At 43.2% G+C, this 22,616-nt stretch overlaps 1 protein-coding gene across 3 annotated transcripts in view; it reads right to left on the bottom strand.

The window, feature by feature from the left end:
• Positions 1-22,616, bottom strand: part of atp8b4 (ATPase phospholipid transporting 8B4) — a 248,513-nt gene that overhangs the window by 30,206 nt on the left and 195,691 nt on the right. For all 3 annotated transcript variants that reach the window (XM_039772860.1, XM_039772859.1, XM_039772861.1), the window contains 7 exons: positions 20,916-21,081; positions 18,332-18,520; positions 13,752-13,867; positions 10,242-10,406; positions 7,928-8,039; positions 4,853-4,958; positions 2,877-3,018 (listed from right to left, as the gene is read on the bottom strand). In XM_039772860.1, coding sequence (XP_039628794.1) covers positions 2,877-3,018; positions 4,853-4,958; positions 7,928-8,039; positions 10,242-10,406; positions 13,752-13,867; positions 18,332-18,520; positions 20,916-21,081 — 996 coding nt within the window. The remainder of the gene's footprint in view (positions 1-2,876; positions 3,019-4,852; positions 4,959-7,927; positions 8,040-10,241; positions 10,407-13,751; positions 13,868-18,331; positions 18,521-20,915; positions 21,082-22,616) is intronic.

The following is a 22,616-nucleotide window of genomic DNA, read 5'->3' as shown; positions in this document are numbered from 1 at the left end:
TTAGCCCCCGATTCTCAAAGGACCCATATTAAAATACAGCCTCACTTGTGAAGCGGAAACTCTTCAAAATGTGCAAGCCTAAGCTCCGAATGTCATGTGTAGTTCGACGGACTCGATAGGTTTTTGATAGCTTACAGTTGATTGATTATTTAATGATGTGACTTGCTGTAGGCCACTTGCAACATTCATTTAGTGAGCACTACCATTGAGATGTTCTGCAATGCATTCATCCAAAGTATGCATTTGTCAAATTAGATATTTTGCCATGTCGCCTACAGTAGATACAGTGGGGTGGTGTAGTAGTTACCACTAGGCTTGCGCAGTATTCAGGTACTGGAGAAACATTTAATAAAATGCAAATTTTAAAACGGTAGGGTACCAGCTTTTGGTACTGGAGGTAAACGTCAGCTTTCCTCTCAATTCCCCCCAGCAAACCCACCTGAATCTTGCTGTTGCAGTCGTGAAAAAAACGTCCATTTCCTAGACCTCACAAAATGAAACTACACTCTTTTACGCAATCAGGACTTCACAGGGTACCCACCCTATTATCACTTTAATGCGATCAGGACTATACAGGGTACCCACCCCATTATTACATTATCACAATCAGGAAGGACTTCTCAAGGTACCCAACCTCTTATTGCTTTATGGCGATCAGCACTTCACTACCCCTTTATTGTTTTAACGTGATCAGGACTTCACAGGGTACCCACCCTCTCACTGCTTTAACATAATCAGGACTTCACAGGGTAACAAACACTCTTACTGCATTAACACAATCAGGAAGGACTTCTTGGGGTACCCAGCTTCTTATTGCGTTAACGTGATCAGGACTTCTCATGGTACCCACCCTCTTATTGCTTTAAGGCGATCAGCACTTCACTACCCCTTTATTGCGTCAATGCGATCAGATCTTCATGGGGTACCCACCCTCTCACTGCTTTAACACAATCAGGACTTCACAGGGTAACAAACACTCTTACTGCATTAACACAATCAGGAAGGACTTCTTGGGGTACCCACCTTCTTATTGCTTTAATGAGATCAGGAAAGACTTCATGGGGTACCCACCCTCTCACTGCTTTAACGCGATCAAGACTTTACTGGGTTACAACCCCCTTATTGCTTTAACGCAATTAAGACTTTACCGGGTACCCACCTTCTTATGGTGTTTACGCGATTGGGATTTTACAGCTATCAAGAGGGCTGCATAGCATGGCACACCAAGGAGGTTGAAGGAAGACGCAGGATTTTGGAGTTATCCGTCATTTGCTTTGGAACCGTTTCGGTACTGGTACTGAGGATGAAAAGCTGGTATCGATACTGAAGTCAAAATGTTAGTACTGATCCAACACTAGTTAGCACAGCTGTCTCAGAGGTGCAGGCTCCCAAGATGGAGTTTTCACCTTCACTCTGTGGATTTTCTCGTTTTTTCTCTCTCATATCAGAGATGGTGTAGATGGTGGAGAGTATTATCCAGCATACTGATTGATAATTGTTTTTACTAATATTTAATAACATCTCATTTTAGCATATTTAATTGTAATGCCCTAGTGACCACAGCCATGGATACTATCCTCTGTCCTGGGACATCAGTCATCCGGCACTGAGATGGGCCAGGATGAGTGCAGAGGTAGGCGAGGCTTTTACCTCCGAAATGTTCAGAAATTATAACAAAGAATTAAAGTATCCCCAAAGTGCAACAGTGCATTCACTAAATATTTTAATAAATAAGTTTATAAAATCATGCCAGTAAAAAGAAAACCATGTTCATGGTGCAAACAAATAAATTCAATAAATATGTTTAAAATCCCACAGGCTGAGAGGTAAACGCTTTCTGTTCTTTGCCTCTCCCCATCAATGTCACGACATCGGGTAATCCAAGTACACAGCCAACCACATCCTGGTCTTGCCCTTGCCCTCTTCCCCGACCCCCGGATGCTGCCAGCCCTGGGGTCCTGCCATTTTCTACAGGTTCCTTTGGTCTCTCTCTATCTCATCTGCTCTGATGTTCAGGGTTACGACACTGAACCTTCACAACAGCCCTTATCATTCTCTCTCACAGCTACCTCTCCGCAACAAGCAATTGCCCACCTCCGCCCATATAAATGAATAGGAGTAAAGAAATAACAAAATGAATTTTATATACTGTCCAACCCCCTCTCTGTCCTGGCCGTTAGGAACCCCTTAATGTATTAGCATTTAAACGGACCGAGGTATGCCGCCGATCCCAGCTTGTCTTGGAGCAAAGGACAGCACATCCTCCTGTTCTTCTCACTGCATACACAGCAAGAACTCCTGACACTCACAGTCGTGTTTTATAACATGCTTGCTAGCCACATCTTCCGTGAGCTTCACCCATCTCCGCTCCTTCCACTTCACAGCTCACTCTACACAGCAAACTTGATCCCGTCTCTTTTTCCTGTCCAGGACACCTCCCCTTCCTCGGTTGTCCATTCACCCTATTGGTCAGTGCTGCTCTTTGTGTACTCCACCCAAACTTTATTTGCATAAAATGGCAAGCCCCACCTCACCGCACTGTGGCGAGCACACATATGGCGCGTTAGCATAGCCTACTCATTATAGTATTATTACTGACAAATAAAAAAAAATGCATGCTATAATTTTCTTTTTTCTATAACATCACCATATTTCAATTTTGAGGTATTTAGTTTTTCGATTGTAGGGGGTGTTTTTACAACTAAATATTGATATAGCGCCACGTCCTTTCTTAGCAATACATACTGCCATCGATGTGCATTCAAGCCAAACTTCTGTTTTTAAATTAAATGGGAAACAGTGTTTTAAACGATGAGGGAATGAGTCGGTCAGTCAACTGTGCACTTTATAAAAGTGGGAAAGTGGGAAACACTTACCAGGCTGTGCCCATTGATAATCAAGGCATACTCGCCACTGATGGTTTCCTCAAACACGGAATCAGAGTTCTTCTTCTTTTCAGAAAACGTGTGGCCGTTGCCGATGTCCCTGCTTGAACCCAGCATACATTCCTTTGCTTTCCTTGAAAACATTACACGTGCAAAAAACAAAAGGAAAATAATGAATCCTTCAGTCCAAAGGAAAGAGTCCTTCATAATGACTGAATATTAAGATTAGACAAGCTGCCCAAATTACTTTACATAAAATCGTCTAAATCCTTCATCACGTCGAACGTCTAATCTGTGTTCATGGCACAGCGTGACAGTCTTGAGGAGGGCACAGTGGTGTAGTGCTTAGCACTGTGGCTTTCCAGCTCCAGTGGCCCAAGTTTAGCCTGGTTGGAGTTTTCCCACATCAGATGACTCCACCAACATTCCTGCAGCTACTCCTCTTCATTGCCCACATGCCAAAGGTGTGGGTGTTTGCATTACTGCACCCAGGGATTTACTGGCATATCTTGCATAGCTGGTTCTTGCTTTGAACCTGATCACTGGCATTTTGGGCATAAGAATTCAATATGATGTGGCCACACCAGAATTTTACTCCAGGCATTCAGATTTCTGTAACATAAATGTAGCCGCCAAAGTATAAGGCGAGATCGAGCACGGGTAAAACGCGTGCTGAAAGAAATCTCTCAGTACAAAAGTTTGTTTTAAAAATATTTAGTAAAAGTTAAAGGCAAATAATCCACACAAGAATAAAGAAAAAAGTAGTTACACACGTAGAATAAAAGGCAAAAAAGGAAAAATGTATCTTCTCTAAACTTAGCTTTTCTTGAGAAACTTTAGTTATTTCTGTACTTAAAGGTTCTTAATTTCTTCTTCAGCTCTGCACTTATATAAGCGTGTTATCTTTAAGAGTTACTTCTCACACTCAAAGGGCCCGTAGGCGCGGGCACGAGCATGGTTTAAAACCGTATGCCCTCTGTACCTTTAACATGGCAAGGCTGGTCACTAACTAAAGAATAATGTTTAGTCAAAGCAGATAGAAACAGCTAGAATATACCAACACAATTCTACTTATGGGAGGGAGTTTTAGGAACCTCCCGTAGATTATGCATTGTCGTCTTAGTGAAATATCTATGGATCTTATATAACTAGGAAAATGACTCTTACAATAAACATTAATTACCCATTTCATGACACAAAAGAAAAGTGATCAAATAATGGGACGCTAAGACATTTTGACTTATTTTTGGACTTTTGCTTGTGTTTCCGACTTTTAAAACCAATTCTTCATTTTTTTTGGACGTGTGCAGGCCGAAGCCTGAAGGTAGCAGTAAGGGACTGGCCACCTAGGGGTGAGGCTGCATTAAGACGAGCCGATGAAGGTTCTGGTTTGCTTTGTGGTTCTGTCTGGAGGCTTCACACCCCCCTTTTTGTCATGTCTGGAACTCCTCTTTAAAACAATAATGGGACAATAAAGTAAACATGGCCAGCACAGTACAGCAATAGAAAACCCAATTAAAGATTCAAACTTAAAAAAACATCCATCCATCCATTTTCTAACCCACTGAATCCGAATACAGGGTCACGGGGGTCTGCTGGAGCCAATCCCAGCCAACATAGGGCACAAGGCAGGAACCAATCCTGGGCAGGGTGCCAACCCACCGCAGGACACACACAAACACACACACACGGGACAATTTAGAATCGCCAATCCACCTAACCTGCATGTCTTTGGATTGTGGGAGGAAACCCACGCAGACACGGGGAGAACATGCAAACTCCACGCAGGGAGGACCCGGGAAGCAAACCACTTAAAAAAACAGAATTATAAAAAGCTCCCGCAATGATGGAGTGGTAGCCTGTCCTGCCTTGTACCCCCATTCTTGGTAGGATAGGCTCCAGGTTCAGGATAAAGCAGGTTTGGGAAAATGAATGGGTGGGTGGATAATAAAAAGCCCCTTCCTTACCTGAGCTCCTGCTGCACCTCAAGTGCTGTATGGCCTGATATAATGAAAAGTTCATTCATGTCATCGGTCAATATGTTGCAAGAATAGCCAATATTCATCGCTGTTTCTGCACAAAGAGAATGTGAAATAAAAAATAAATAAATAAGTAAATAAGACCCCAGTGACTTTTGTATTTATTTATGTTGGTCAATTCTACAGAGAAACTCCTAGGTAATGAGAAAAATAATTTACTGTTGTACAAAAATCTTATTGATTTGCTAACTGCCATGAAACATCTTTCCTATTGGAGATATCACTAGCAAGTTCAGGGTTCGTCTGCTTTACAAATAATCAATAAAGTCAAAACCATTGTTTCTGCAGCTGCAAATACGCACTAGCACTCACTGCTGTCGGGTGACTCTGAACTGAACTAAAAGAGTTTGGAAATGGAAGAACGGATATATTGAGCCATATATAAAAATGGACCTGTGTCTGTCGGTCTGTCTGTCCTTTAGAGCAGGGGTTCCCAGCTCCTGTCCTGGAGGGCCGCAGTGGCTGCAGGTTTTCATTCTAACCCCTTTCTTAATGAGTGACCAGTTTTTGCTGCTAATTAACTTCTTTTGAATTCATTTTAATGGAGTTGCTCTTGAAGACTCAGACCCCATAATTGTTTCTTTTTCCTTAATTAGCAGCCAAACAATAATGAGATACAAAATGAGCCAAAACAGCTGGTGTCCATCATACAATATCTGAAAATAAAGAAAGATGAAGGTCTCAGGAATGTCGATCTGCTCAGGACCTCAATAATATTTTAACAGTTTTGGAAATGTCTGCTATTACACAGCGAGAGCAGCAACAAGCCATGGAATTAAAGAACGGGTTTAATTAACAACGAGACTCGGCGCCTCATTAAGCAGCTGGTTGGAGTGAAATTGGTTGGAGTTTGAGGCCCTGACTTAGTTGGTCTTCTGTTGGCTCCCTCACTTCACATTTCACTTAAGGAAAGAAATGAAGCAATTCAGAGGAACGATGAAGACATTCAGGGGAGCAGATCTTAAAAGAGAAGTCAATTAAAATGAATTCAGAAGAAGTTCATTAGGACTGGATTTGGCCACCCCTGCTTTAGAGCATCACGTGAAAACCACTGGAAACATTCCCACAAAACTTTGAAGTTATTTCTGGTATACACTACTGGTCAAAACTTTTAGAACACCTCAGTTTTTACACATTTTGTTGGAAATGCACAACTAACTAAGTTGCGTGTTCTCCCCGTGCCTGCGTGGGTTTCCTCCCACAGTCCAAAGACATGCAGGTTAGGTGTATTGGCGATTCTAAATTGTCCCTGGTGTGTGTGCCCTGCGGTGGGTTGGCACCCTGCCCAGGGGTTTGTTTCCTGCCTTGTGCCCAGTGCTGGCTGGGATTGGCTCCAGCAGACCCCCGTGACCCTGTAGTTAGGATATAGCGGGTTGGATAATGACTGACTGACTGACTGTTGTTGTTGTTCACTGAGGGGCCGTTGGCAAATGTTTCTCTCAGATCTGCGGTTTATTTATTTCCCACTCTTCTGGGCACAGACGGGCCGAACAGCTAATTGACCGATAAAAGCCTGTCATCTGAAAACATGCCGACTGCAAATCAATAAAAAGAGTCTGTGGTTTATGAGTAAGACATGAGTGCGGTGCTCCATCCAGACCGAGGATAAGTGAGGGAATGGCGATCAGCCTAGGAGGAGCCCTGCTGGGCCTCATACAGACGTACAAAGAACCTCCCAGCATTCAATGGCCAGCTGTCAGTGGGGGGCTGCTGCTCGGGGGAATGAAGCTCTGCTATTGCTGCGCTCGAGAAATCTAATAGAGTACCTGTCATATTTATCTGTCTGTCCATTTAGGATACTGCCTTTCTTGTCTATCTCATTCATTTCCTTTCATACGTATTCATTTATCTGTCTACCTGATGAGATGCCTTTCAGATATACTGTAGATACATCTTGCCTGAAGAAGAGTTGCCTCGAAAAGCTTGCATATTGTAATCTTATTTAGTTAGCCAATAAAAGGAGTCATTTTGCTTGACTGGCTGGCACCCTGCCCGGGGTTTGTTTCCTGCCTCGCGCCCTGTGTTGGCTGGGATTGGCTCCAGCAGACCCCCGTGACCCTGTAGTTAGGATATATAGCGGGTTGGATAATGGATGGATTTTGCTTGACTTCTCACTACATTCATAATGGCTAACGTGGTACAGCACCCCAGAACTACAAGAAGAAACAAAATTCAAGAAAAATCAGTAACGAAGTGCAAAGGAAAAAAGAAAACTGTGTACAAATTATTTGTAATCCTAGTTTCAAAGGGGACACAATGAGGTAAATGCTGTGATACAACGGGTTGAGGAGGTCAGGTTGTGCACAGTGCCACCTGCTGGGCAGGCCGCCAGTAAACCAGTTCCGAGTATTCAGGTTGATTCTGCTGTACAGCTTCACACATGGCGAATACCTGACCTACTTTCTTATCGCCTGCCGTTTCTATTTGCCACCTTCCCAAACCTACAGCTGTTTATTTGTGCCAGCCTGAGCTTCCAAACTGCATGAAGTGCTCCATGAGCCAAATGGGCATGAAGAGGGAGAAGCTGTTTTATCAGGAATTGCATCACAAACACTCATTCAATAATACGCTTCCCCTTAATGTCCTGGCTGTCTTTTTTTTTTTATTCCTCCACAGCAACATTTTCTCAAACATTTGAATGTTTTATTGCAGATCCCCTGCTGAGTGAACATCTGAATGCCCATTTAACTCGTCTGATGACAACATCAATAGGACTCTGTTAGGAAGCTTGTCTTCTCCGACGCCACCATCGTGTGCTCAATGCCGATGGAGCGATGCCACCGGCAGAATGAATATCACTTTTTAATGCTGTGACTGATGACGTATGAAATGAGCACCAGCGCACCTGTTGAGAAGTTAGTGGAAGTCCATCCATTTCACATCTTATAGCGCCTTTCGTGTTCTACTCAGCTGTCTCTCTCTCTCCCTTTTCACCTACTTATCTGTGTTTCAATGTCAACTATAAAAGGGAAAATTACAACATTGCGCGTGAAGAGCTGTTACCTTGCTTATCTCCTGTGAGGACCCAGATCTTAATGTTGGTGAGATTTAAACAAGCGATGGTCTCTGGAACGCCTTCTTGTAGTTTGTCTTCAATGGCAGTGGCACCTAGTAACTGAATTAAGATAGAATCGGTATGTCCAATGAAATAAAGTTTACCTCCTTAGCCTGGTATCATTTACTAGCAGGTAAGAAAATAAAAGCAAACGTTTTTTAACACATACTTCACCATCTCTTATAATTATAATCACCTTTGGATCTATCTGTCTATTGTGGCAGATACCTGGGGGGGGCGACCCGGACGGGACACCTTGGAGGACCGGAAGAGGACGTACAGCCACCTCAGACCACGTGGGGGCAACCACCCTGGTTCCTATGGGGACCACGGGTACAGAGCTTTGAAGCTCAACCCTGTAGGGGCCCGTGGTCACCGCCAGGGGGCGCCCCAGTGCCTTGGAGACCCTGGACCTCAGCACTTCTGCCACACCCGGAAGTACTGGGGTGAAGAAGAGCAGGGAGTGCTTCCAGAGATGCAGCCAGCACTTCCGCCACACTGGGGCGTGTCGGTGGAAGATTGCCGGCAAACACCTGGAGCACATCTGGGTGTTTATAAAAGGGGCCGCCTCCCTTCATTCAGGGCTGGAGTCGGGTGAGGAGAGGACTAAGCTTGGAGACAGAGAGTGGAGGCGGCCTGACGAAAAGAGGCAAAGTGTGTGCGAGGCCTGGACTTGGGGTAAAGTGGGTTGTGTGGCACTTAGTAACTTTGTACATATTGGCGTAAATAAATGTGTGGTGGTGTTTACAACATGTCTGCCTGTCTTTGTCCGGGGCTTAGTCCACACTGTCTATCTATCTATCTATCTATCTATCTATTCCTGCCTACTATACTAAAATCAATATCTATCTATCTATCTATCTATCTATCTATCTATCTCTATCCTTCCTACTATACTAAAATCAATATCTATCTATCTATCTATTCCTGCCTACTATACTAAAATCAATATCTATCTATCTATCTATCTATCTATACTAAAATCAATATCTATCTATCTATCTATCTATCTCTATCCTTCCTACTATACTAAAATCAATATCTATCTATCTATCTATTCCTGCCTACTATACTAAAATCAATATCTATCTATCTATCTATCTATCTATCTATCTATCTATCTATCTATCTATCTATTTATCTATCTATCTCTATCCTTCCTACTATACTAAAATCAATATCTATCTATCTTTCTATTCCTGCCTACTATACTAAAATCAATATCTATCTATCTATCTATCTATCTATCTGTCTATCTATCTATCCCTTCCTACTATACTAAAATCAATATCTATCTATCTATCTCTTATCCTTCCTACTATACTAAAATCAATATCTATCTATCTATCTATCTATCTATACTAAAATTCTATCTATCTAAATACTGTATATAGTGCCTTTTCTTTCTCTCTTTCTCTCTCTCTCTCTCTCTCTACCTATCTATCTATAATATACAGAGTATAGTACCTTTCATATGTAGTTATTGTTATATAGTGCCTTTCATATCTATTTACAGTATCTATAACATGCAGAGTTTAGTACATTTCATAACTCTTTATTATATTGTGCCTTTCATATCTCTGTATCGTTATGTAGTGCCGTTCATATCATATCTAATATAATACCTTTCCCTCTTTTCATTTATCTATCTTTCTCTCTCTCTAAGCCTTTTTAGAGACAGCTGTGAATATCTGTATTGCCCTACTAAAGCTTGTAATAAACAGCCATAGAGAAGTGTTTATGTTTCTATGTGATCCTGTTAGAGTCAACTATAAAATCAACAATATATCACATACAGTGTCTTTTATTATCTATCGCTCTCATATAGTGCCTTTCATGTGTGTCTGCCTCTGTAAAGAGTGCTACAGTCAGACACACAAACATTTTTATTCCTATCCATCAAATGAAAATGCAACATAAATGAAAAAATAGATAACCTAAAATTGTGATGATTTTATATGCCTAGAGTTGAACCAGCAGAGCATTTGAAATGAAATCAGCGGGCAGTGTCCCTGCCTCAGGAATCTGCCTACAGGGCACCCTCGTGGTTTCTCCTGCTTCACCACACTACCACGAGACTCTCATCCAAAGTAATGGCCACTGAAGGGAAAGGCCCGACCACTTTAGGTAGCCACTATGGAGGCACGTTGATGTCCTAACAAGGTGTGGCAGGCAGAAGAATGACTTTTGAAAATGACCCTGATATTTTCATCCCAGCCCCAGAGGACTTGTGGCCGAGCGTCAGAAGTGTCGTAAGCCTACCATCATATTCTGCTCAATCTCTTCATATAAGGCTGACAGACATTCCTCGCGGTTGTCAAATGAGATGCTGGCGAAATGAAGCTTCTTGAGCCACTGTGCCAAGTAGTCCTCATCGATATCTTTGTAAGCAAGCGCCAGCGTCCGCAGACCCTCTCCTGCAAACTCCTGCAAAGAAAAGAAAAGCGAGCCATGAGCGGCAGTGTGCTGTCTGCCTCCACCTCCACAGCAGCCTTCACACGATCTGATTCACTCTTAATTATCTATGAGTATTTAAAAGTCTTATGTAACATCAATGTAGTCAGTGAATCCAATATTATTAATAAGAAAGGATAAAAGCAGCCCTGACTGCATGGTGAGTAATCACGCAATCGGGCGGCTCTTCCACATTTCGACTCTCGTCTGACAGCAGCATAAAGCCTCCATATGTTTCGCTGACATTCCCCTGAAGTAGCTTTAGGATTAGAGCGACTTCTGATTTCACGTGATAAGTGACGTGACTGACAGTTTGGCATTTTAATACTTAGCTAGGGCATATTTATGAAAAAGGCTTAAGAATTATAATAGAATGAAAAGAAAAGGTCCTAAAATGTCACCTCAGTCAAAGATAAGATGGAGACTTCAAACTGCAAACTTCAATCGCTACACGATTTGCCGGGCGAACAAATTGAACAGGAACCTGTCTGTAGGGCACCCCCCTGGATTTAGCGCCCTGTGATTTTGACATGTTTCCGAAGATGAAAACTGACCTAAAAGGGAAGCCTGTTGATGAGCCCCAAGCAAGAAGACTTCCAGCACTGTTTCAATCAATAGAAGTTACGTATGGAGCTGGTGAATGGGGTGGCACGGTGGCGCAGCGGGCCCGGGGGTGGATGAGATACGCCCGGAGTTCCTTAAGGCTCTGGATGTTGTAGGACTGTCTTGGTTGATACGTCTCTGCAACATCGCATGGACATCGGGGACAGTGCCTCTGGATTGGCAGACCGGGGTGGTGGTCCCCCTCTTTAAAAAGGGGGACCGGAGGGTGTGTTCCAACTATAGAGGGATCACACTCCTCAGCCTCCCTGGAAAAGTCTATTCGGGGGTCCTGAAGAGGAGGGTCCGTCAGATAGTCGAACCTCGTATTCAGGAGGAACAATGTAGTGTTGTGGTCGGGGAATGGTGGACCAGCTCTACATCCTTAGCAGGGTCCCTGAGGATGCATGGGAGTTTGCCCAACCAGTCTACATGTGTTTTGTGGACTTGGAAAAGGCATTCGACCGTGTCCCTCGGGGAATCCTACGGGGGGTGCTCCGGGAGTATGGGGTACCGGACCCCCTGATAAGAGCTGTTCGGTTCCTGTACAACCAGTGTCAGAGCTTGGTCTGCATTGCCGGCAGTAAGTCGAACCCGTTTCCAGTGAGAGTTGGACTCCGCCAGGGCTGCCCTTTGTCACCGATTCTGTTCATAACTTTTATGGACAAAATTTCTAGGCGCAGCCAGGGTGTTGCGGTGGTCCGGTTTGGTGGACTCAGGATTGGGTCACTGCTTTTTGCAGATGATGTTGTCCTGTTTGCTTCATCAGACCATGATCTTCAGCTCTCACTGGATTGGTTTGCAGCTGAGTGTGAAGCGGCTGGGATTGGAATCAGCACCTCCAAATCCAAGACCATGGTCCTCAGCCGGAAAAGGGTGGAGTGCCCTCTCAGGGTTGGGGGTGAGATCCTGCCCCAAGTGGAGGAGTTCAAGTATCTCAGGATCTTGTTCACGAGTGAGGGGAGAATGGATCGTGAGATCGACAGGCGGATCGGTGCGGCATTCGCAGTGATGCGGGCTCTGCATCGGTCTGTCATGGTGAAAAAGGAGCTGAGCCGTAAGGCAAAGCTCTCAATTTACCAGTCGATCTACGTTCCTACCCTCACCTATGGTCATGAGCTGTGGGTAGTGACCGAAAGAGCGAGATCGCGAATACAAGCGGCTGAAATGAGTTTCCTCCGCAGGGTGTCTGGGCTTTCCCTTAAAGATAGGGTGAGAAGCTCAGTCATCCAGGAGGGGCTCAGAGTAGAGCTGCTGCTCCTCCGCATCGAGAGGAGTCAGATGAGGTGGCTCGGGCATCTGATCAGGATGCCTCCTGGACGCCTCCCTGGTGAGGTCTTCCGGGCACGTCCAACCAGGAGGAGGCCCGGGGGAAGACCCAGGACACGCTGGAGGGACTATGCCTCCCGGCTGGCCTGTGAACGCCTTGGGATTCTCCCGGAAGAGCTGGAAGAAGTGGCCGGGAGAGGGAAGTCTGGGCTTCTCTGCTTAAGCTGCTACCCGACCTCGGATAAGCGGAAGAGGATGGATGGATGGATGGATGGATTGTAGTGCTTGACAAATGTTTGCCAAAGTCATCAGGCCTTGGCCATGTGGTGATGTCAGCTATTGACTAGTGACGCTTCTTGACACCATGATGTCTGAGGGGTCAGAGATCATTGGTGTTCAGCTGAGGCTCACGCCCTGACACTTTACACATCCAAATTCTTCCACGTTCTTTGAATCATTTAATGATATTATGCACTGTAGGCAGACAAATATGCAAATCCCTTCCAATCTTTCTTTGAGGAACATTGTTTTCAAATATTTCAATAATCTTCTCACACGTTTGCTGACAAACTGGAGATCCTCTGCCCATCTTTGCTCCTCAAAGAATCAGCCTTTCGTAGATAACAAATCCTGATTACCATCACTTGTTTGAAATCACATCATTACAGGCCCTGATTTGTCCCCATCCCAACTTTTTTGGAATGTGTTGCAGGCCTAAAATGCAGGAATGGATGTGTATCAGCAAATCAAATGACGTTGACCAAGACAAATATCTTTGGTTTCACATCATCTGCTCTGAAATAAAAATCAAAGTAAATTCACAAATCATTTTTTTTATTGGATTTTCCATACCATCCTAAATTTTTCTGATTTGGGTTGACGTATTCTTATTTTAGTCTTGTTAAAAGTCACACAGTGTGTGCTTCATTCCCCCGTATTAATGTGATGTATTCATTGAGGGGTGGCGCAGTGTTAGCGCTGCTGCCTGGCAGTAAGGAGACCTGTGGTTTGCTTCCCGGGTCCTCCCTGCGTGGAGTTTGCATGTTCTCCCCGTGTCTGTGTGGGTTTCCTCCCACAGTCCAAAGACATGCAGGTTAGGTGCATTGGCAGGCCTAAATTGTCCCTAGTGTGTGTGTGTGAGTGTGCCCTGCGGTGGGCTGGCACCCTGCCTGGGGTTTGTTTCCTGCCTTGCACCCTGTGTTGGCTGGGATTGGCTCCAGCAAACCCCCGTGACCCTGTAGTTAAGATATCGTGGGTTGGATGATGGATGGATATTCATTGAGTTGCTCTACCATGAGGAGAAATAAATACTCTAAACATCAGAACTACATTTTTTTTAAAGTAAATTCTCTCTCAAGCAAAGAGGTCTTGGACAGCCTGCCATTTCTACAAATTGTGAAATTGTCAGGACTGTTTAAGATGATAAGGAGACTCGAAAATGTGACTTACGCTGAGGTGGTCCGACGTTGCCTCCATGAGATCGTCATTAGATGGATGGAGCCTGTCAAAGAGAATAACGTCGGCTCCTTTGGAGTACAGCTTTATTTGTCCCTTGGGATTCCTGACTGAAAGGAAAGAACAATCGTTGAAGGTTTCACTTCGCTCCTAAGACATACGGTACACATATCCAGTTAAACAGAAAGCGTTCGGCTAAATCCGCTACCGAGGGGTATGAAATAATTTGACTTCTTCCATTTGTTAAGTAAGCAGAGCTTCCTCTCAGGATCTCGATTAAGAATTGAGTTCTGTTATAAACGACCAACTTGTGTGCGTTATGCCCCGTGCTTGTGTAGACTTTGGCTGTCACCCTGAAGTCAAAAGGTATTATGTGACGTCAGATCTTGAACCCTTCGGAAAGAAGGTGTATACTATGAGATGATAGAAAAGTTTGTCATTGAGACGTGATTTGCAAATAATAGGATTACACTCGCTGGCCACTTTATTAGGTACACCTTGATAGTATCAGGTCGGACCCCCTTTTACCTTCGTGGCATAGCTAAGGTACTGGAACATTCCTCAGGTCCATATTGACATGACAGCAGCACTCAATTGCTGCAGGTTTGTCGGCTGCACATCCATGATGTGAATCTCCCGTTCCACCACATGCCAGAGGTGCTCCACTGGATTGAGATCTGGTGACTGCGGAGGCCATTTGAGTGCAGTGAACTCCTTGACATGTTCAAGAAAACAGTTTGAGATGATCTGACCTTTGTGACATGGCGTGTTATCCTGCTGGAAGTAGCCATCAGAAGATGGGAACACTGAGGTCATAAAGGGATGGACATGGTCATCAACAACACTTGATACGTTGTGGCATTTAAATGATGTTCAGCTGGTGCTAATGGTCCCAAAGTGAGCCAAAAAAATAGCCCCCAGACCATTACACCACCACCACCAGGCTGAACCATTGATACAAGGCAGGATGGCTCCATACTTTCATGTTGCTGATACCAAATTCTGAGTCTACCATCTGAATGTCACAGCAGAAATCGAGACTCATCAGACCTGGCAACGTTTTCCCAGTCTTTTATTGTCCAGTTTTGGTGAGTCTCTGTGAATTGCAGCCTCAGTTGCCTGTTCTTAGCTGACAGGAGTTTTACCCGCTGTGGTCTCCTGCTGCTGTAGCCCACCAGCTTCAAGGTTCGACGTGTTGTGTGTATTTAGAGATGCTTTTCTGCACACCTCGAGTCACTCAAAAAACACATAACTAGCACTGTATTGTTTTTTCTGATACAGAAACTCTCTCAGTGGTCATAAAGTTAAGGGACCTCTAGAATTAACATCTTGGAGGTTAGAAATCAGAATTGCAGGCAACTGTGGGCAGCCTGCAGATTAAAGTCAATGAGTTACCAGGCTTATTTGACGAGTGCTTATTTGAGTTCCTGTTGCCTTTCTATCAGCTCAAGCCAGTCTGGCCGTTCTCCTCTGACATCAAAAAAGTATTTTCACCCAGAGAACTGCTGCTCACTGGATATTTTCCCTTTTTCAGACTATTCCATGTAAACCCTGGAGATGGCTGTGTATAAAAATCCTAGTAGATCAGCAGTTTCTGAAATCCTCAGACCAACCCGTCTGGCACCAACAACCATGCCACATTCAGAGTCACTTCAGTCCCCTTTCTTCCCCATTCTGGTGCTCATTTTGAACTTCAGCAGGTGGTCTTGACAACATCTACAGGCCGAAATGCATTGACTTGCTGCCATGTGATTGGACAATTAGAAATTTGCATTAACAAGCAGTTGTACTTAATAAAGTGGCCGGTGAGTGTGTATTGGAATAGAAATGATCGATGAGCACCTCATATTTGGATTCATCTAACAATTTTCTATTCAGTAACGCATCACTTGAGAACACATTGTTGATGAAGAAGCTGCATAGTGGTACGACAGGAATCATTGCTGCCACATTGGGCATTTATCTGTCGGGGTCTTCAGCAGTTTACATGGTATTTGGGGCTGTTTTGGGAAGTTTTTCAAATTTTACATCATTGAAAATGAAGCTTGACCATTGCTCCTGTTCTTTTACCTGTCATCTGACATCATGCTGTGTCATTCTTGTCATCCATTCAGTGACGTATCTGTAGTGAACACTGAATCAGGTTCAGGAAGACTTTCTTATTTTATTAGGTGGCAGAGATTTTTTACGGCAACAATGAATTAGACATCCCCTGTAAGAAATTTGGGTCTCGAATGTAACACTCTGAGGTTTAATTATTTGTATTGCTGCATTCACCCCCTTGACGGCTATAATTCTCTAAATTCAATTACCATACCAACATAACACAACGTTGTTAAGTCCACTTACTCCAACTTAGGGCCGCAGGAGGCCGAGGCCTCGCCTTGTAACTCATTGACTTTAATCTGCAGGCTGCCCACAGTTGCCTGCAATTCTGATTTCTAACCTCCAAGATGTTAATTCTAGAGGTCCCTTAACTTTATGACCACTGAGAGAGTTTCTGTATCAGAAAAAACAATACAGTGCTAGTTATGTGTTTTTTGAGTGACATAGAACTGAAAACGCTAAACCGAAAATTGTACTCTTGGGACAAGCGAGGGTCAAAAAATCGCAAAAGCCTTCATTATTGGGCCAAACCAGAAGTAGCAGCCTTGAATAGTTCAGGACCTGTAATTCTTAAAAGAAAAAGGCTTTGATTTTATTTTTTTTTTATTTTGAAGGTAAACAAAGTCTATCTTAAAATGGATTACTTCACACGCGTTAAAGCAAGAAAAAATCGAGATAGGTCCAACCGTAGACTTCCGCAGCTCCACTGGACAGCCAATTGGATTGCAGGTTTTTGTCACTTGGTTTACTTGACTTGCAGCTAGAGTCTGTTGGAAATATCAGATTCTTGCATCTGAAACTTAGAGGGTTATTACGAGAACTACAAAAACCAGAACCTAATAAAAATGAAATCGTCCATTTGGACAATCGGAACACATTTCAGTAGACGTGTCCAACGTGCTTCCTTTTGCTACGGCCAAGGAATATTCAACTAGCGCAATAATTGAATTGAAGAAGAAAACTGCAACATTTTTACATTAAATAAATTTGTAAACAATGACTTTAACTCTTTGAGGGCTGAATATTTATTTCAAAAAACATAGTTTCTGAAAAGCAATGGTTTCACACAGAAATCAACATAAAACATCTATTGCTTCATGCTGTTGCTGCCAGTTTGCCTAGAATGTGCAGCAGGCTTGCTGCATGGTTATCTTTGTGTGGCTGGGACAAAGTCGGGGTGCATTGCAATCTGGTTTCTGTCTCTTATCAATGTTAAGTGGCAGTCCTCCCTAGCGAACATTGTCAGTACAACGATTAGCTGGGGACCAATCAGCTGAAGCTGGAACCTCACACTCGTTTTCATCACTTGTGTCAAAATCTGAGTCTGACAAGTCATAGTCCAGTTCAGAGATAGTAACAGGCAAAACGTTGTCGACGGAGTATTTTGCTTTACGCATTCGCTTTGATCTCTCTCCAAATGTCAGTGTCATTTTTGCCATTGTCTGTGCCTTGCTACTCACGTGAGTGCAGGAAATCTCACTCAAACCAATGAATCTAACTTTCCTTCTAGCAACGAGAGTCCAACTAAAACATAACGATTGATTTTGTCACAGTTTACAGTCGATTACCATCGTCAACTCCTCCTTTTGACAAAAATCGACATCAGCCCTGAATAAGTTAAAAGACGTCCTTTCTTCTTCTTAGCTATGCAAATAAATTAATGAGAATGCAAGAAGACACATGAAGGAAATAATTGCAACACAAGATTGTCAACAGATCCATATTAATCAAATCAAGTAAGGAACAAGGACAAAAATGTCTGCATGGCCTAACACCCACGTGCATGTGGAGGCTGGGTTTGCTGGTTTAGATCATTTATAGGTGCGTTCGCATATAATGCACAAAGCACCTATTGCAATAGTCCATGTCTGTCAGTCCATCTGCATGAAACAACTTGGCCCCTCGTGGACCAAATTTGCTGAAGTGTGGCATGCTTATTCTTCAAAGAAATTTGTTGAGACAGTTCAATTTTCATTGGGATATCTCGAACAGATAGTGCTGTACACACCATTGAAAAGCATTGGTGGATTTGCGAACTCATCCATCTTAAAATGAAGAAACATTCCGTGTGACAAGTTATTTTACTATATTCATTTTATCTTGACAGCAGTTACACTTATACATCTTATATATTTTGCTGATTTTAACCTCTGATAGCTGCTACTGACAGCAAACAGATCCCCAGTACAAATTAATGCAACGCCAGCAGACGGCATGATTCCTACACCCTTGTTAGTCGCTTAAAGATTCCTACGCTCTTGTTAGTTGTTGTTGGATGCAGAGGGTCTGCGGCTAATTGGAGTTCAAATATCTTAAACATGAAACTTTTCAAAGAAGTGCTCAAAGGAGATTTAAAATCTGCGCTGAAGTCTCAATCTAAAACTGAACCCCGATCGGTAGTGGATTATCATGATGCTCTGCTGATTAATTCCAACGTTGAGAGAAATATTATCAACGTATCTACTTACCGATGACACTCATTCGTTTCCTGAAGTTGTTGAAATCTAGGATTGCAAGCAACTGGTAGGTGACTGGCTCGCCCATCTCATACACTGTTATGGTTTCTGGAGTGCGGGCCCGGAAGACGAAGCCAAAAGATCTTGCGGCCGTAACCAGAGCCCCTTCATCAGGTGACTGTGCCTGGTAGTGAAGATCCCCTAATGATAAACAAAAAGGGAACAATCTCATAGTTTCTTACATTCTGTCGTAAATGCTAACAGTGAAACAGTAGAGAATGAAGAGTTTAAAGTCATTATGATTATGCAAATCAATTAATATAGTCATTATAAGGTCTTTATTGTCACAGTGAAATTCTTACTTACCATACACGACTCATTTACTAACGACCCAGGTAGGTTCAAAAAGAGATGCCTTCATTTTCTACACTTTATTGTGTTGTAGATTTAATTTTAAACATTTTCCATTTTTGGCCCATCAATCACGCAATAAGACAAAATGACACAGTGAAAACACGCTTTCACAAAGATTTGCAAATTTATTTTTTGAAATGAGACGAGACTATTGCCCAGAGATTTTTTCAAGTCCCGACCTCCTCTCAACCATTTTCTTCCACGCCCACAGTCCTCTCACCTCTCATTCGTGTGAATGCTTTTGTCAGACACACTTTCTGCTCTCTCAGCTCTTTTAATTTTTTACCTTTTCCTCACTTTAAGTTCCCAATCAAAGAAGACATTTTGTGTCCAAATCTTATTGAAGAATTTCATCCCAAAGGGTTATCAACAGAAGAAATGAGTACAGGGGGCAATCCTAGCACTGAGAAACAATGAAGTCAAATGAATTAACGTGAAAGTTGTCGATCGGTCACACGGCAAATTGGTTAAATGCGTATCAATAGACTCTGCTGAAACAGTTGGTGGTGATGGTGTGGACGATGAAAACATCAACTTACAATATCATGAAGAATATTTACAACCGTTAACACCGTCCGGTCTTCCACCAGCCAAATTGTAAAAAGAAGAATATATCGTAATGTTATGCCGTAATTTATGTATGAGTGATGGGCTATGCAATAGGACAAGATTAGTTGAATTCAAAATCGGTCGAACAACCCTGACATGTAAAATTTCAACAGGTGACAAGAAAGTTAATGTAGTACATCATCCGCGGATAACATTAGACACCAAAGGAGATCCTGATATGCCAGTTGTATTAAACGTTAACAGTTTCCCGTTAGAATAGCTTTTGCAAAGACAATTAACAAATCAAAGGGACAAACATTCGAAAAAGTCGGTTTATTTATTAGAGAGAAAGAAACGAAATTCACTCACGGGCAGTTATACGTTGCATTGTCACGATGTACTGTAAGTCCAAACACGGAATCAAAATTCAATGCGATATTGATGAAAAAGTTAATTCAATAAATTGTTTTTACAGAAGTTTTACAGTAAAAGTGTAAGTTTAAAAAGTATTTGCGTGTTAATTTCAAAGTCAAACGGAACGAAAACATGTAACGCAACAAATACCTCTAACGTATCATGAAACAATGTTCTTTCAATTAATTACGTTTTACTATATTTTACTATGGTTATTGTAAACATTAGTTTTATTATGCATATGTAACAATTCCCATGAAAACAGCAATCTGTTTAATTTGTACATCCGCATCCCCATAGACGAGTAGCAAATCCGCGAAGTGGCTAACGCGTAGTGTCTACCCGGGTGTTGGAGAGCGAAGCGCGCAGGGGGCAGAGCCCCCTAGTAAAATCAAAAGCTGTACAAATAGTTCTGCTCTACCTAGGGTTGCTTCCTGACATATGAAAACATTTTGCTGTGGTCAGCATTAGACTCTGCTACACTATATGGCCAAACGTTTGTGGACACCTGACCATCACACCTTTATGAACTTCCAAAACCACAGGGCATCAATATGGCATTGGACCCTCTCTGTGACTATAATGGCCTCCAGTCTTTTACGAAGGCTTTCCACGACATTCGATTTTTATGCACTTGACGGCCCTGCGATGTGAGTTTGCCAGGTCTGCCACTTTGTGGCTGAGCCATTGTTGCTTTCACTTCATAATAAGAGCACTGACAGTTGACCGAGTCAAGTCAAACAGAGCAGAAATTTCACATTCTGACTTGTGACATCCTGTGACCGTGCCACGTTTACAGTCACCGAGGTCCCATTCTAGTCACGGCCGGCTAGTCACTTGATTTTATGGAGCTGAGACACCTGAACTCAGTTATCTGGAGGGGTCACCACATACTTTTGGCTGCACGCCTCACCATAAACAAGCAGGCTAGAAGACAGACAGATCAATGATTTACTAAGCGACTCAGTAACCCGACTGCTACTGTTCTGTAAAGGCAGACAAGAAATGGCAAAATGGATAAAGCCGGACCACCAGACGAGAACAGACTCTTCTGTCTGCTTATGTCATGCATAAAACAGGAGCTCCAAGGTGCACAGATTTTCTATACTGCTGGAAAAGAACACAATTTAAGGCCTCAATATTGCTTTTTACTCCTGGTCATCTGAAGACAAACGGCCCAGGGCACCAGGAGCATCTCGTCCGCTTCATTATTCCTTACCTTCGTTTTTTTCCTCTGGCATAACAGTGTGGCAAAGGGCCAGAAGTCTGAAGAACTCGTGCACAGTCGGCTCTCCGATTTTGATTGCTTCCAGAAGACTGTGGTCGTAAAATTTAAATTTCTTATCTGACAGGAGATTGAATGAAAAATCCACGGCTGGGGTTTTCTACAAAGAACAAGGTGGGAAGAAGAGAAAAAAAAATCAGCGATGGGCCGCAACAAATTCATAGAGACGTTGTTATTTATCAGAAAATGTGGAAGATGCTATACGATAGACAGATCTGAAAACCACTGGAGACCATGAATGGGACACATAGGAAACTAGACAAGGAAACAAATAAAAATTTAAATACATTACCAAAAAGTAAAACACGGCACATTGTATTATTACTATACAGCACTGAATCATGGGGGTTTTAATTTGGCTTTTTCAATGCAGGTAGTCCCCAGGTTACGGACATCCGACCTACGACATACGAACAGGGCCGCAGCTGCGACGCATGTGCCTCAGTAACTGCCGCTCCGTCATCTTCAGCCTGGGGACACTGCAAGTGGTGGCTGGACAGCGGCTGGAGGGGGGCGATTTCGTTGCTCGTGCAGTGTAGCGTCACATCGGGTGGCACCCGGCGGCAAGCGGTTTCACTGCCCGCACACAACACGCGGCTGCCCATTCATTCTCAGTGCAAGCGGTGACCCGGTTGTGGCTGAACGGAGGCCATTGAGGGTGAACGGGGCGGTGGGGGGTAGCATTGTAGTGTGCCTCGGATGGCTGCATGTTGAATGGGGGCGGTGGTGCGGCGGACACCATACTGTAGTGGAGGTGACTGTGAGGAGGGCTGGTGATGAACCGCCCCTCCCTGTCCCCATTCATTCTCAATAGCAAGCCTGCTTGTACTGGTACGCACATAGCAGGAAGTTGTCTCTTGTCAGTACAGTACAGGCCAGATCCAGATCGTCTGGATGAATTTGATTTATGGGGGGACGATTCCAGTTCGGCATGAAGACGATTCTTCATGTTGTCAGTTCACACAGTTCTCAGCGGTCCGGGATTTCTTAGGTGATTTTCTATGTAATAAACTGAATAAGAAAATTGCATGCTCAGATCTGGACCAGACTATACATCAGACGTGTTGACGACGGGTGCCTTCCTGCTGTGATAGCATGTACAGTGCTGTGCAGAAGAGCTCATCTTAACCTTTTGTCTTCACCCTTCAAGAATGTCTCTGAAACACAAATCTGATGCAAGTGCTGGTGATACAGTAAAGAAGAGAAAAACCATCACCATTGAAAATAAAGTAGAAATAATAAAAAGGTCAGAGAGAGGAGAAACTCCATCATTCATTGGCAGAGCCCTTGGTTACAGTCGGTCAACAACAGCATTTATTAAAATAATGTACCTGTTCCGACTTACATACAAATTTAACTAAAGTACAAACCTACAGTCCCTATCTCGTAACATAACCCAGAGACTATCTGTATATAAAAAGGAAAAGCAGATCTCTGCAAATTGATCGAAATGAATTACAAATATAAAACACAAAATAATTGATCACATTAGTATTCACCCTCTTTATTATGACACCCCGAAATCCTCACTGGTTTTAGACGTCCCAGAATTAGTTCAATGGAGACCTCCTGTCCGGAGTTCAGTTGATTGTGGTCTAAATGCACCTCATCTAGAAGGGCCTACTTGTGCTGAGT

This window comes from Polypterus senegalus, chromosome 12 (genome assembly GCF_016835505.1).
Source record: "Polypterus senegalus isolate Bchr_013 chromosome 12, ASM1683550v1, whole genome shotgun sequence".
NCBI classification, from domain to species: Eukaryota; Metazoa; Chordata; class Cladistia; order Polypteriformes; family Polypteridae; genus Polypterus; species Polypterus senegalus.
This window is presented reverse-complemented; position numbering and strand designations above follow the sequence as displayed.